We start from the raw sequence: 14136 nt of genomic DNA on the forward strand, positions 1-14136 counted from the left end.
GATGAGATGAAATTAATGACTATTTAGAAAGGTATGGGCGAATCAGGGAGTGTCAATGTGGATTTGTAATGGGCAGGTCATGCTTGTCCAATTTAACTGAATTTTTTGAGGGAATCTAGTCTATAGATAAAAAGAATGTAGTGGATGCTAGCTTTATGGATTTTCAGAAGCAGTTTGTTAAGGCTAGTGTAAAAGATTTGTAATAAGGGAAATAGGTCCTTCCTGTCCACTCTATCTAGGCCCCTCATGATTTTATACACCTCAAAGAAATCACCCCTCAGCCTCCTCTGTTCCAAAGAAAACAACCCCAGCCTATCCAATCATTCCTCATATCTAAAATTCTCCAGTCATGCTGTTGAAAGAAGTAAGACAGGAGACAGCATAGACTCTCATCAAAATTTTTCAATTAGCCTCATATATGAAAATTGGGCTGGAGCATAGCCAATGTAACACCTCTGTTTAAGAAAGAAGAGTAGGATAAACTGGGTAACTATAGACCAGTTAGTTTAACATCAGTCTTGAGCAAACGCTTATCGGGTGAAATTGGTCTCTGTGATAGCACAAGATGGGAGATAGCAATTCAACAGCCCGTTTTACACCTGACCTGCTTTACTTTGCTATTGAAGTCAATAGAACTTTCTATCATGCGTTTTGTGCTATTGCCCAAGTCCAATTTCATTCCTTTAGAATACATTATTCGAGATAAAGTTAGTGAGCATTTGGAATCAAGGACAGCCAGCACAGATTGGTTAAAGGCAAGTCATGTTTGACAAATCCAAAGAGCTTTTTGATAAAATTACCAATTATATAGATAACAGAAACGTAGTAGATATAACACAGTCCCCACCACTTACACCGTCCACGCATATCACGGGCAGCCGCCTATATCGGGCGAATGGCGATAAATATTTGCCAATTCCACTGAAATTAATTACAAAGGAGCTGCTTATAAAACATTAAGCACGTCGGCTATTTTGGGCACAGTTTGTCATGCCGCTTTCCTTTCTCGCTCTACCACTTCGGTCCTCACCCGTTTGGTTGGATAAAAGATCGTTTCCATGCAGTGAAATCGCTCTATTAAAGTAGAACTTTAAAGGTACTCTTGGTCATTTAGTTCCTAAAGTTGCACGACTGAAGTCAGAAGTGGGAGAACTGGTGGAAAGCAAGCAGAAGTGCTTAAAAGCAAACAGTGTAATTGGTACATTTTCAGCTCCTCTCATTTAGAGACACATTTTGAAAAGTATAAATTAACAAACGCTTGCAAATGAAAACATTTTGCACATTGGTGTTGAAGTCCTCAGTGGTTTAATTGAAATTCCTGTTCATTTTTATCGCAAAAAGGACTGTGGCATTAATTTAAATATAATTTTGATTTTCCCAGCTGTTACAGTCAGAGGACAGGTACAGTTAGTTGTATGGCTGCCTTCCCGCTACTTGTTATACTGTCCACCACCTATAATGGGGAAATCGCTTAAATACCAACGTGCCCGTTATAAGCGGTGGGGACTGTAAATGGATTTTCAGAAGATGTTTGATAAGGTATCTCACAAGAGACAATGTAGAAAAGTTCAGGCATATGGTGTAAGAGGAGAGAGTAGGGATAATGGGTATGTACTCAAATTGGCAGGATGTGACTAGTGGTGTCCTCCAGGGATCTGTACTAGGGCCACAGCTTTTCACTATATTTATAAATGACTTGGATGAAGGAATAGAGAGCTGTATATCTAAGTTTGCTGATGACACTAAGTTAGGTGGCACAGTAAATAGTGTAGATGGAGCAGAAAGTTGCAAAGGGACATTGATAGATTAAATGAGAGGGCAAAACTGGGGCAGATGGAGTTCAATGTGGGAAAGTGTGAGGTCATCCACTTTGGACCTAGGAAAGATAGATCAGAATATTTTCTTAATGGCGAGAAGTTAGGAACTGTGGATGAGCGGAGGGATTTAGGGGTCCAAATACAGAAGATCATTAAAAGCTAGTGGACAGGTACAAAAAATAATTTACAATGCTAATGGAATATTCGCTTTTATCTCAAGAGGGCTGAATACAAAGGGGTGGAAGTTATGTTACAGCTGTACAGAGCTCTGTTTAGACAGCATTTGGAGTGCTGCATTCAGTTCTGGGCACTGCACCTCAGGAAGGATATATTGGCCTTGAAGGGGGTGCAGTGCAGATTCACTAGAATGATACTGAAGCTAAAAGGAGTGATCCAAGTTGTTTAAGATGATTAAGGATTTGATAGGGTAGATAGAGAGAAATAATTTCCTCTGGTGGGAGAGTCTAGAACAAGAGGCCATAACCTTAGAGCTAGGCTGTTCAGGGGTGATGTCAGAAAGCACTTCTTCATGCAAAAAGTAGTGGAAATCTGGAATGCTCTCCCCCAAAAAGCTCTTGAGGCTAGGTCAATTGAAAATTTCAAAACTGAGAATAGATTTTTGTTAGGCAAGGATATTAAGGGTTATGGAACCAAGGTGGGTAGATGGAGTTAAGATACAGATCAGCCATGATCTGATTGAATGGCGGAACAGGCTCGAGGGGATGAATGGTCTACTCCTGTTCCTTTGTTCCTAAGTTGCAGTTCAATGCAGAGAAATGTGAAGTAGTAGAACAGAGAGATTTAGTGGTACAGTCACATCAAATGTTAAAGATGGGACTGCAGGTAAAAAAAGGCTGTAAAAAGGAAAATAGGATTCTTGGATTTCACATATGGGGCAAAGAATATAAAAGCAAGAAAGTAAGGTAAAATTTGTGTAAGATTTGTTAGACTACAGGTGGAGTAGTCCATGGAGTTCTGGATAGTCCATTATAAAAAGGGCCCAGCAGAGATTCATTAGAGAGTAGGTTAAAGCAGAGTTAACAGAGGTTTTCAAGATTATTAAATGTTTTGAGAGAGTGAATAATAAAGTTTTTACATAGGTTGTCGAATCAGTAACCGGGCAGGGGGGGTGGGGTGCACAGGCGCGGGATTAGAATGTACAGCTCCAGGTAAGAGCTTGCACCAGCACAGTTCGACGAGCCAACTGATCTCTGACTGTGCTGTAGTTTCCATGATTCAAATAATGCAATATGCATTTTCATTCTAAATATCTCAAATGGAAAAAAAAAACGTGGGCATTTGACATAACACATAAAAGCAAAGGGCAGTATACAGACCAGTGTTTTTTGTTGCCTGAACGCTGATAAATTCTTTCCAAACGATCTAGAACAATACCTGGAAATGGAAGATAGTTTTTAAACAGGACACAGTATCATATTATAGAAAAATTAAATGAACAATATTCAAGGACTGTCAAAAGCTACACAAATTTAGGATCCAGTTGCAATTTTTCATGAATTTAACTAGGATTAATTTCTACGATTAAATGATCTCCACATTAAGTAACTTGGAGTTGAGTATGGCCTTGCAGGTGTCAGTATGGAATCAGAAGTTGCTTTGTCAGTTAGAAATATGTTTAGATCTACAACTAAGGAAGTGAATTGTTTTTAGTACATCAAGTTGTTATAAAGAATAAAGGAAATACACACTCTGGTAGATCCCTAGTCTTAATAGGTTTCTTATGCAGGTCACACAAATGGTTGGATTGGTAGATTAAGTAGCAATTTACTGACAGTTATTGCAAATGTGAAAAATTTGATTTTAATAATCAATTTTTATTGGATCCAATCAGAACTATCAACATTGGGAAAAAAGGTACTTATTATCAGCAACACTGATATAGACTACAAACTAGTTTAAACATAGGGAACTATGTTTATTTTTAAAGGGAATCATACATCAAAATTGTTGATTTTTAAACCAAAATAAGTGATCATTTATAATGAGCGACTTTGCAGGTACGTGCAAAGCAGAAGGGAATTGGCTTAAGAAGCTTCTATACAGTGGAATAAGACAATTTAAAAATGAAGAAATTAATATTTTTCCAATTCAAACTTCATAATGTATTTAGAATCAAAGCACAGTGCATATTACCCTCCTCCCCTGCTTCGAGCACACAATTGTAGAGCTTTTGTTTATATAGTACCTTATCATACTTCTCAGATACATCTTAAAATATTTTATAAATAATGGTTACTTTGAAGTGCAGTCAATTGTGTTATGGCAAACATCGCAGCCATTTTATAGACAGCAAATTGCCACAAATGATTGAGATAAATAACTAATTCATCTGTTCTTTGGAATATTGGTTGAGGGAGGAATGTTGCCCAAAGCATCAGAACTCCCTGCTCTTCCTTAAATGATGACATGCGGTTTTCTCAATGCGCCAACATGGAATTGCATTTCTTTTTGTTTGGTTGTCCATGCAGGTATGTTCTATTGTCAATATTCTGCAATAGTGTAAAAACTGTAGATCTTAAGACTTATTTCAGTGAGCATTACTGGAGTCACTGGGGCCATAAATGTAAACAAGACCAATAGTCCAGAAATTGCTGGAAAAATAATGGCAAGTTCATGGTGGCCATCATTATTAGTGCGTAAAAAAACCCAGCAATTTGTGGTGAAAAAGAGATACACCATGAATTCCGATTCGCCACAAATTGCTGGACGATTTGCTCCACTCCACCATTAGCCCAGCAAAAACCGAGAAAATTACTATTTTGCCATGAGCCTCCCCATTATGTCATGAAATTGCTGGATTTACGCCGTTAATACGAATTAATCGTGCCGCAGCCATTCAGGACTGGTAATTCACGTCGTAAGGACACTGTTAATTACGTGGTTTATGGTCCTGACCACTGTTCCCTCTAAGCTGCGCGCGTGTGCGGCCACGCAGCAGTCTATTGTGGGTTGCGCACTTAAACGTTCCATCCGCGCACCAAACCAGTGCTCTCGGCCCCTATCACACTGACCAGTCCCCAGGCCCTACTCTCACACTGACCAGTGCCTGACCCAATGCCCTTCTCCAGCTCTGCCTCCCCAGTCCCCAGTGCTCCAACCCTAGGCAGACTGATCTACCTCTGTTGTTCAGGAGTGTCCGAGTGTCTGATCCCATGGCTCCAGCCCCAGCTGCCGCATTGCGTACTGCGTTGCTAGGAAATGCAGTCAGCGAGCAGCTGATTGGCTGTGCAGAAACCAGACCAGAAAGTAAAATGAAACCGATGCATTTGTCAGTGGCCAATCACAGACCGGACCTATCCACCCAATCAGAGACCAGGCACCTCGACCCAATCAGAGACCAGGCACCTCGACCCAATCAGAGACCAGGCACCTCGACCCAATCAGGGACCAGGCACCTCGACCCAATCAGGGACCAGGCACCTCGACCCAATCAGGGACCAGGCACCTCGACCCAATCAGAGACCAGGCACCTCGACCCAATCAGAGACCAGGCACCTCGACCCAATCAGAGACCAGGCACCTCGACCCAATCAGAGACCAGGCACCTCGACCCAATCAGAGACCAGGCACCTCGACCCAATCAGAGACCAGGCACCTCGACCCAATCAGAGACCAGGCACCTCGACCCAATCAGAGACCAGGCACCTCGACCCAATCAGAGACCAGGCACCTCGACCCAATCAGAGACCAGGCACCTCGACCCAATCAGAGACCAGGCACCTCGACCCAATCAGAGACCAGGCACCTCGACCCAATCAGAGACCAGGCACCTCCACCCAATCAGAGACCAGGCACCTCCACCCAATCACAGATAAGGGGCCCATACATAGAGGCAGCCAAAACTGATGAGACCTGCAAGATGTACAACTGGAATGCAATAATTTCTTAAACCCTACTGAGGAGTCAATGGAGGGGGGAGGAAGGGGACAGCTTTAATTAAACGGATCCCTATCCCTAAATTCACAATGACTGACTTGACAGCTGTTTTGTATTTCTGACTCAATTTAAAAATTCTGATTCAAACAAAAATAAATCGTGTGCAATCAGAGTCATTAAGCTGATTCAACAAAAAGCTGATTGGAATCATTCCCATCAGATAATTTTTAATAAAATATAATGAGACTGGTCTGCTCAATCCTAGTGCAACTTAAAAAAAACATTTCATAAACTATACAAATTTATCAGCCAATATAACATTAAATTATTACAATTATCCATTATTTTGTACATTTGTTCTGTTTGTTATTTATTCTGAATAATGTTTTCTAAAAATATGTTCTATTTAAAGTTGTGATTTTATTTTATGGTGGCGCACACAGTCTTTATATCGGTGCACAAACCCAAATTCATTCCGCACATGGCTGAAAAAAATTAGAGGGAACCTTGCTTCTGACATGCCACTCGGCCTTGGAGGCCCAGAAAGGGAACAATGAAATTGTGGATTCTCACTGCTGCAAGCAGTAAATTGTTCCTAGAGGTTTTTAAAATTCTAAATAAAAAAAAAATCTTTCTTCTCCTTTCTGACTCTTTTTTTAATCTCACCATTAATCCACTCTCTTCATTTCTCTTTCAGTATCTAATTTAACTCTAATTCACTCTATTTCCTTCTCTGTCATTCTCTCTGTTTCTTTTTCTATCTTTAAATTTAATTGGTTAAGGGGATAGGCCATTGGGCATGACGTTCATGAGGTCCCAGATGCGCCGCTGACATCGCTTCGTCATTATCGATTTGCATTTCCAACAATTTGCAGCGCAAAAGTAATACGATTTGAAGGGTGAGGAAAAAGTCCAATGCACGTGGCGCTCCAGCACTTTCTGGGACAATATCTCATTCAACATTAGAAACTTATGGCAGCCATTGAAAGCAATAAAACCTACCACAATGATTAGTAAGTAAAAAACAATAAGGGCTTTGGACTCATACAACAATATTATTCAATCCTAAATGACGAAGGGATATGTGTTTTCAATTAATAACTGTAATCAGCTGTAAGCAAGTATTGTGGAGCAGATTTTCTCAATACAAAAATCTATTGGTTCAAAACACATTATATGTGAACCTGGGTATAGAAAACTAGCACTATTCTAGCAATAACAGGGTGATTTTTCTTCCTGATTTTCACTCCCTGCTGGTCTTTTGTATTTTAACAAAGCCTTGGAAACAGAAATGGATGTTTTAATAGTATGGAGTTTCACCTCTCACTGATATGCAACTAATTGCATTGTATAAACTCATGCCGTGCTACAAATTATATATATAAAACTTTTGATTTATCAAGTGCATTCTTTGTATCTATGAATGTTAATTTTGTTACATTGGCTGATCATTTTACATCAAAGAAATTTTAACGGTTAAAATCTAGACTTTTGCTACAATTCTCTAGTTTATGCTAAATTCTGAGATTGAGCCAGAAAGCAGGACTCCACAACTTTTAAAAGGTAATGATATGTTCATTGCAATTCACATCCAGGCAACATCAAGGCTGCAAGGGGTACAAAAAGATAAATGAAGCAGAAAATGCACAACTAGAAACTTTTATTTTCTAGAATCTGTTTCACCACAATGTAAAGGGAAAATTAATTCCGCACTGACACTGTTCATTATATCTACATTTGATTACTGTACTATTCTAACATTTGCCAAATTCTTTTGGTACTTCATTTTGCTGCCTTAATTGTTAATTGATGTTTTACTGATCTTATCCCGAGAAACTGTTGTGAGTTTAACATTCTGACAAACTCAGAGTGGTATTGTGGCACGAGATTACTGTTAATCAGTATGAAGATTACAGAAAATAGGGTAATTGTTAATCCTATAGGTCATGAAGGCTAGAATATCAGAAAAAAATATACAGTTTCTGGATCATGGTGACATATCTGATTGCAGTCTTCTGTGCATCCCTCTGATCCACCATTAGTGGAAAGAGGATTTAGGCATCTCCCTCCCTAAAACCCTCTATCTCTGTCTACATCCTTTTAAAAGCCTCCCTAAAATCCATCTCTATGACCAGGCTTTTAGTTTCTCTTCCAACTCTCTCAAAGGCTCAGTATCCATTTCTTTCTTCTTCTGTGAAGTACCTTGAGACATTTTTCTGTTTTAAAGGCACTATATAAATCTAAGTGAAAGTGGAAACAGTACTTTAAAAACTGTGCAGAGCCAGGGCTTCCAATCAGTACTTCTCCAAGATTGAACTTGGGATTGCAATGTGTGTGTGTGTGTGTGTGTGTGTGTGTGTGTGTGTTGGGGGGCAGGGAGGGAGAGATTTGTTCCAATGTATAAAAGGAGAGGGTGGTTTTCAAAGGAATGCTAGTCATATGGAGCTTGCTATAATCCTATGCTTCATTTACATTTGACAAATAAATACAGCATTATCTGGGTCTTTCACAGAAATATTGTATTCTAATTGCTTTTGTAAGCATATGGTATGCAAATCTCTGCAAACTGCAGCAATTCAACCAGCAGAGAAATCTGCATAATAGCTATTGGATAAATGAAAGAAATTCCTCATGCCACCAAACACATTTTTACTGTTTTAGATGTAAAACTGAATAAAATCGTGAATTTACCTGGTAAAACAATAAATGTATCAAACAGCTTCAGTGTTACATATATCAGGAAGCCTGATTCAACAACATAACATCTAAACAAAGTTAATAGGTTCTACTGGATAAAACAATGTCTTTAACATTCTTGGCAATGTGTTTTTCAGCACTACAGGCAAAGGCGGGGTATTGACTGGAAATGAAAAATTGTATTCCACTGAAGAGACTGCCAATATGGAGTTTCCCTTGGTTTCAAAACATAGAACTGCACTTCATCAGGGCATGAAAGGTAATTGAAGCTTAAACTAGCATCACAATGAAAATGTACCATGTTGTTAGCACTGATGATGGGGAGGATTGCTGTCATCTTTTACATATTCACTTTTTGGACATTGGAAAACTTTAATTAGCTAGAGATGCAACAGTACAAAATGTAATCACTGCATTCAATCAGCTGTGTTAGTTTTGTATGCAGAAACAATTGTTGTTACCCTTTGAGGGCAGTATGATTGTCAGAAGAATAATTTAAAATCATGTGCAAGAGATTCTTTTCATTTTCATCTGTTTCTACCTCTTTGAATATTTGGGTGGAACTTTCAAATTCGGCAGAGGCATAAAACTGGCGGTATTGGATCGGCTGCCCGTTATACACCCTATCTGATTTTCCCTTCCATTGAAATTAATGTTTCCTTGGTTGCCGCCATATATTATCTTCCAGCTATGCAACAGGGTGAACTGTGGAACTATGCATCTATCTTGAATGTATTAAAAACGTACATGTGGCATGCATTTTCTTTCCACATTAACCTAGTTCCTGTGTCAAAATGCTTTTCAAGTCAACACGTACAATGGGGAAACTTTGTGTCAACGTCTGCCTGTCATACTGTAATTGCAAGCATTGTGTTATTAGGTGGCAATGCTTTCTTTGCCCCTCCTATCTCCCACCTCCTCAGCCTCACACAATTGAAGTGTGCTTTGTGGTCCTATACTGCTGCCTTCACAACTCAGGATGGAAATCAACTGTAAGCAATTGATTTTTTTTTTAAATGTTCCCGTTATTCCTGATAATTTTTTTTAAAGTTCCTGGGTCTGGCTACCTACAAACCAGGTTTCTGGTTTTGTTCCCAGCTATGCCTTGCTCCCAGCTACTTAATAAAATACTCCTCTGCTCTCAGCTCTGCTTTGCTCCGAGTTGTTGAAATAAAATACTGCTTCTCTGCCCCTGCCCATGGTGTGCCCTGTGCTTGGGTTAAAAATAGCCCTGCTCGAGGCTTTGCTGGCTATCTGAAAATCTATTCCTCCTCTGGAGGCCGTGCACATTGTTTACTTCACTCTTGGTTATTTAAAAAAAATCTGCACTTGGTAAAAAAAAAATTGCATTCTGCTTTCTACTCAGCTGGAAAAAAAATCTTCCTCTGGTGCCCCTGTCCCTGCCAGCAATTAAACTCAGCCTCTGCTTCCTGGTTCCGTTCTTTTCCCTGGCTCGGCACTCAGCCTCCTTCCCCTCTCCTGGTTCTGCTGGTGGCACTGCTTTTAATTAAAAAACTCCCCAGTTCAGCCCACGGCCCAGCTCCCGGCTTGGAGCTCTGCTTCCGGCCCCACTCTTCATTGCCCCAAGTGACTTTAATTTTTTTTTAAATTCCCTGGCTCCTGGTGGTTCCACTCTACTTAAAATGGCTACCTTGCTGCACTTTCGATTGTGCCTCTAGTCCTGCTTCTCGCTGGCCCAAAAAATATTCTCCAGCTTTTGCTGCCCCCACCACCCCCCCTCCTCCACAATGCCTTCTCCAGTCTCTAGCCTGAGACCCTCACCTCCGTACTGCCAGTCCGTGGGCTCCTTTCCAGATCATCCCCATTAGAAATAAACACTGCACCAGATGAGCAAGCAGTCCCTTGCAATAGCCAAACTTCTTCCAACTAATATTGAATCGGGGACAGGGACTCGATAAAATTAACATAAGTAAAGCAACAGTAATGAAGAAAATAATAGCACTAAAGAGTGACAAATCCCCAGGACCAGATGGTTTCCATCCCAGGGTTTTAAAGGAAGTAGGTGAGCACATTGCAGATGCCCTAACTATAATCTTTCAAAGTTCTCTGGATTTAGGAACTGTCCCTCTAGATTGGAAAATTGCACGTTACTCCACTTTTTAAGAAAGGAGAGAGAGGGAAACCGGGGAATTATAGACCAGTTAGTCTAACATCTGTTGTGGGGAAATTGCTGGAGTCTATAATTAAAGATAGGGTGACTGAACATCTCGAGAATTTTCAGTTAATCAGGGAGAGCCAGCATGGATTTGTGAAAGGTAGGTCATGCCTGACAAACCTGATTGAATTTTTTGAAGAGGTGACTAAAGTAGTGGACAGGGGAACGTCAATGGATGTTATTTATATGGACGTCCAGAAGGTATTTGATAAGGTCCCACATAAGAGACTATTAGCTAAGTTAGAAGCCCATGGAATCGAGGGAAAAGTACGGACTTGGTTAGAAAATTGTCTGAGCGAAAGGCGACAGAGAGTAGAGATAATGGGTAAGTATTCACATTGGCAGGATGTGACTAGTGGAGTCCCGCACTTAGATGAAGGCATAGAAAGTCTCATATCTAAGTTTGCCGATGACACTAAGATTGGTGGCATTGTAAGCAGTGGAGATGAAAACATAAAATTACAGAGGGATATTGATAGATTAGGTGAATGGGCAAAACTGTGGCAAATGGAATTTAATGTAGACAAATGTGAGGTCATCCACTTTGGATCAAAAAAGGATAGAACGGGGTACTTTCTAAATGGTAAAAAGTTAAAAACTGTGGATGTCCAAAGGGACTTAGGGGTTCAGGTACATCGATCATTGAAGTGTCATGAACAGGTGCAGAAAATAATCAAGAAGGCAAATTGAATGCTGGCCTTTATATCTAGAGGACTAGAGTACAAGGGGGCAGAAGTTATGCTGCAGCTATACAAATCCCTGGTTAGACCGCACCTGGAGTACTGTGAGCAGTTCTGGGCACCGCACCTTCGGAAGGACATATTGGCCTTGGAGGGAGTGCAGCGTAGGTTTACTAGAATGATACCCGGACTTCAAGGGTTAAGTTACGAGGAGAGATTACACAAATTGGGGTTGTATTCTCTAGAGTTTCGAAGGTTAAGGGGTGATCTGATCGAAGTTTATAAGATATTAAGGGGAACGGATAGGGTGGATAGAGAGAAACTATTTCCGCTGGTTGGGGATTCTAGGAGTAGGGGACACAGTCTAAAAATTAGAGCCAGACCTTTGAGGAGTGAGATTAGAAAATATTTCTACACACAAAGGGTGGTAGAAGTTTGTAAGTCTCTTACGCAAAGGGCAATTGATACGAGCTGAATTGCTAAATTGAAATGTGAGATAGATAGGTTTTTGTCAAGCAAAGGTATGAAGGGATATGGGCAAAAGGCAGGTATATGGAGCTAGATCACAGATCAGCCATGATCTTATCAAATGGCGGAGCAGGCACGAGGGGCTGAATGGCCTACTCCTGTTCCTAAGCAGTTTTAGGATTATCATTTAAACTGTAGGTGAAATGTGTTTTAACAGAAGTGTAAAACTTTGAATGCAAACTATATTAACTTGCAAAGTTAATATAACTCAAACTATTTTGCTGCAAAACATATCATCGTTGCTAGACAATGTAATAAAACTCACCTTCTGCTGTAATGAAATTAGGTCCTTCTCGCTTCAGCAATATACTCAAGAGAGTAGCTTGGCTGATAAGGGAGGTGCATTCCTAAATAAACACACTAATGTTTAGTTGAAACACAAAAAAAATTCTAGTGATACAGTGGTTTAGTAGAAAATATCAGTCTTCACAGAAATATTAAAAACATTTCAACAGTGGAGTCTACTTCAGGTTTTGAATCCAGGGCCTGAATGAAACTGCATCACAATTGGTTACATGTTTTCTTGGGAGTGCATTTTGAATGTTCGCTCATACAATGAATGGAAATAAATATAAAAATGAAACATTTAAATAATGCAAAATCAGATACATCCTCCTTTTTAAAACATTTTTAAATTTTACTAATGATTCCTTAATTTTACAAAGTAGTTGGTTAAACTTGTCAATATTCTTATTGTCACTGAAAACAAAACTACAAAAAAGTAAGCCAGTGTTCAAAAACATAATAAAATTTAATATCAAATTATTTGTATCTATAGTGTTTCCTGTTGTCGAACTAGATGAATAGGATACTTGAGCAATGCTGTGATAAGTGTCAACTGAGAAGGTTGTGGAAATCATTCAAAGCAAAGGAGGAATGAAAACATAACCCCATGTTTTTTTTTAGCACATTACTACAGTCTATCATGTTGTCCACAGCAGTAGCAGCAAATACTCAAGGTAACATAGAGTCTTTTCAACGAAAGCTGGACTAAGACAGTAAAATGCAAAGACCTATGTTACATCCACAGCACAGAAACAGGCTATTCGGCCCAACTGGTCTATGCCAATGTTTATGTTCCACCCGAACCCCCTCCCACCCCTCTTCATCGAACCCTATCAGCATAGCCTACTTCTATTCCTTTCTCCCCCGTGTGTTTATCTAGCTTCCCTTTGAATGCATCCATGCTATTTGCCTCAACTACTCCTTGTGGTAGCGTGTTCCACAGTCTTACCACTCCTTGGGTATAGAAGTTTCCTCTGAATTCTCTATTGGATTTATTAGTGACTATCTTATATTTATGACCTCTAGTTTTGGATTCGCTCACAAGTGGAATCATTTTCTCTCCGTCTACCCTATCATACCCTTTCATTATATTAAAGACCCCTATTAGGACACCCCTCGGTCTTCTCTTTTCTACAGAAAAGAGCCCCATCCTGTTCAGCCTTTCCTGATAAGTACATCCTCTCAGTTCTGGTATCATCCTTGTGAATCTTTTTTGCACCTTCTCCAATGCCTCTCAATCCTTTTTATAATATGGAGACCAGAACTGTGCCAGTACTCCAAGTGTGGTCAAACCAAGGTTCTATACAAATTTAACATGGCTTCTCTGCTTTTCAATTCTATCCCTCTAGAAATGAACCCCAGTGTTTGGTTTGGTTTTTTTTTTAATGACCTTATTAACCTGCGTCGCTACTTTTAGTGGTTTGTGTATCTGTATTCGTAGATCCCTTTGCTTCTCTACCTCATTTAGACTCTTATTATCTAAACAGTATGTGGCCTCCTTGTTCTTCCTACAAAAATGCACCACCTCACACTTATCTATATTGAAATTCATTTGCCAATTACACACCCATTCTGCAAGTTTATTAATGTCTTCTTGCATTTTATTGCATCCTTCCTTTGTATTAACCATACCCCTCAATGTGGTGTTGTCCGCAAATTTTGAAATTTTACTTCCAATTCCCAAGTCTAAATCGTTAATGTAAGTTGTGAACAACAGTGGTCCCAACACCCTGTGGAACACCACTTCCCACCTTTTGCCAGTCTGAGTAGCTACCCTTAACCCCTACTTTCTGTTTTCTGTTTTGTAGCCAGCTTGCTATGCATTCTGCTACCTGTCGCCTGACTCTACATGCCCTTAGTGATGAGTCTACAATGTGGTACCTTACCGAAGGCGTTTTGAAAATCTAAATATATTACATCTACTGCATTACCCATGTCTACTCTTTGTTACTTCTTCAAAGAATTCAATAAGGTTGGTCAAGCATGACTTTCCCTTTTGAAATCCGTGCTGACTACTCGTTATTATATTTTTGTTTTAAATGTTTTTCTATTGCGT

The 14136-nt window shown here is 39.7% G+C and overlaps 1 protein-coding gene across 3 annotated transcripts in view; it reads right to left on the reverse strand.

The window, feature by feature from the left end:
• phkb (phosphorylase kinase, beta) overlaps window positions 1-14136 on the reverse strand; it is a 258511-nt gene that overhangs the window by 36341 nt on the left and 208034 nt on the right. For all 3 annotated transcript variants that reach the window (XM_067997927.1, XM_067997926.1, XM_067997928.1), the window contains 2 exons: window positions 12061-12142; window positions 3155-3212 (listed from right to left, as the gene is read on the reverse strand). In XM_067997927.1, the coding sequence (XP_067854028.1) occupies window positions 3155-3212; window positions 12061-12142 (140 nt within the window). The remainder of the gene's footprint in view (window positions 1-3154; window positions 3213-12060; window positions 12143-14136) is intronic.

The sequence above is a fragment of the Heptranchias perlo genome, chromosome 16, assembly GCF_035084215.1.
Source record: "Heptranchias perlo isolate sHepPer1 chromosome 16, sHepPer1.hap1, whole genome shotgun sequence".
NCBI lineage: Eukaryota > Metazoa > Chordata > Chondrichthyes > Hexanchiformes > Hexanchidae > Heptranchias > Heptranchias perlo.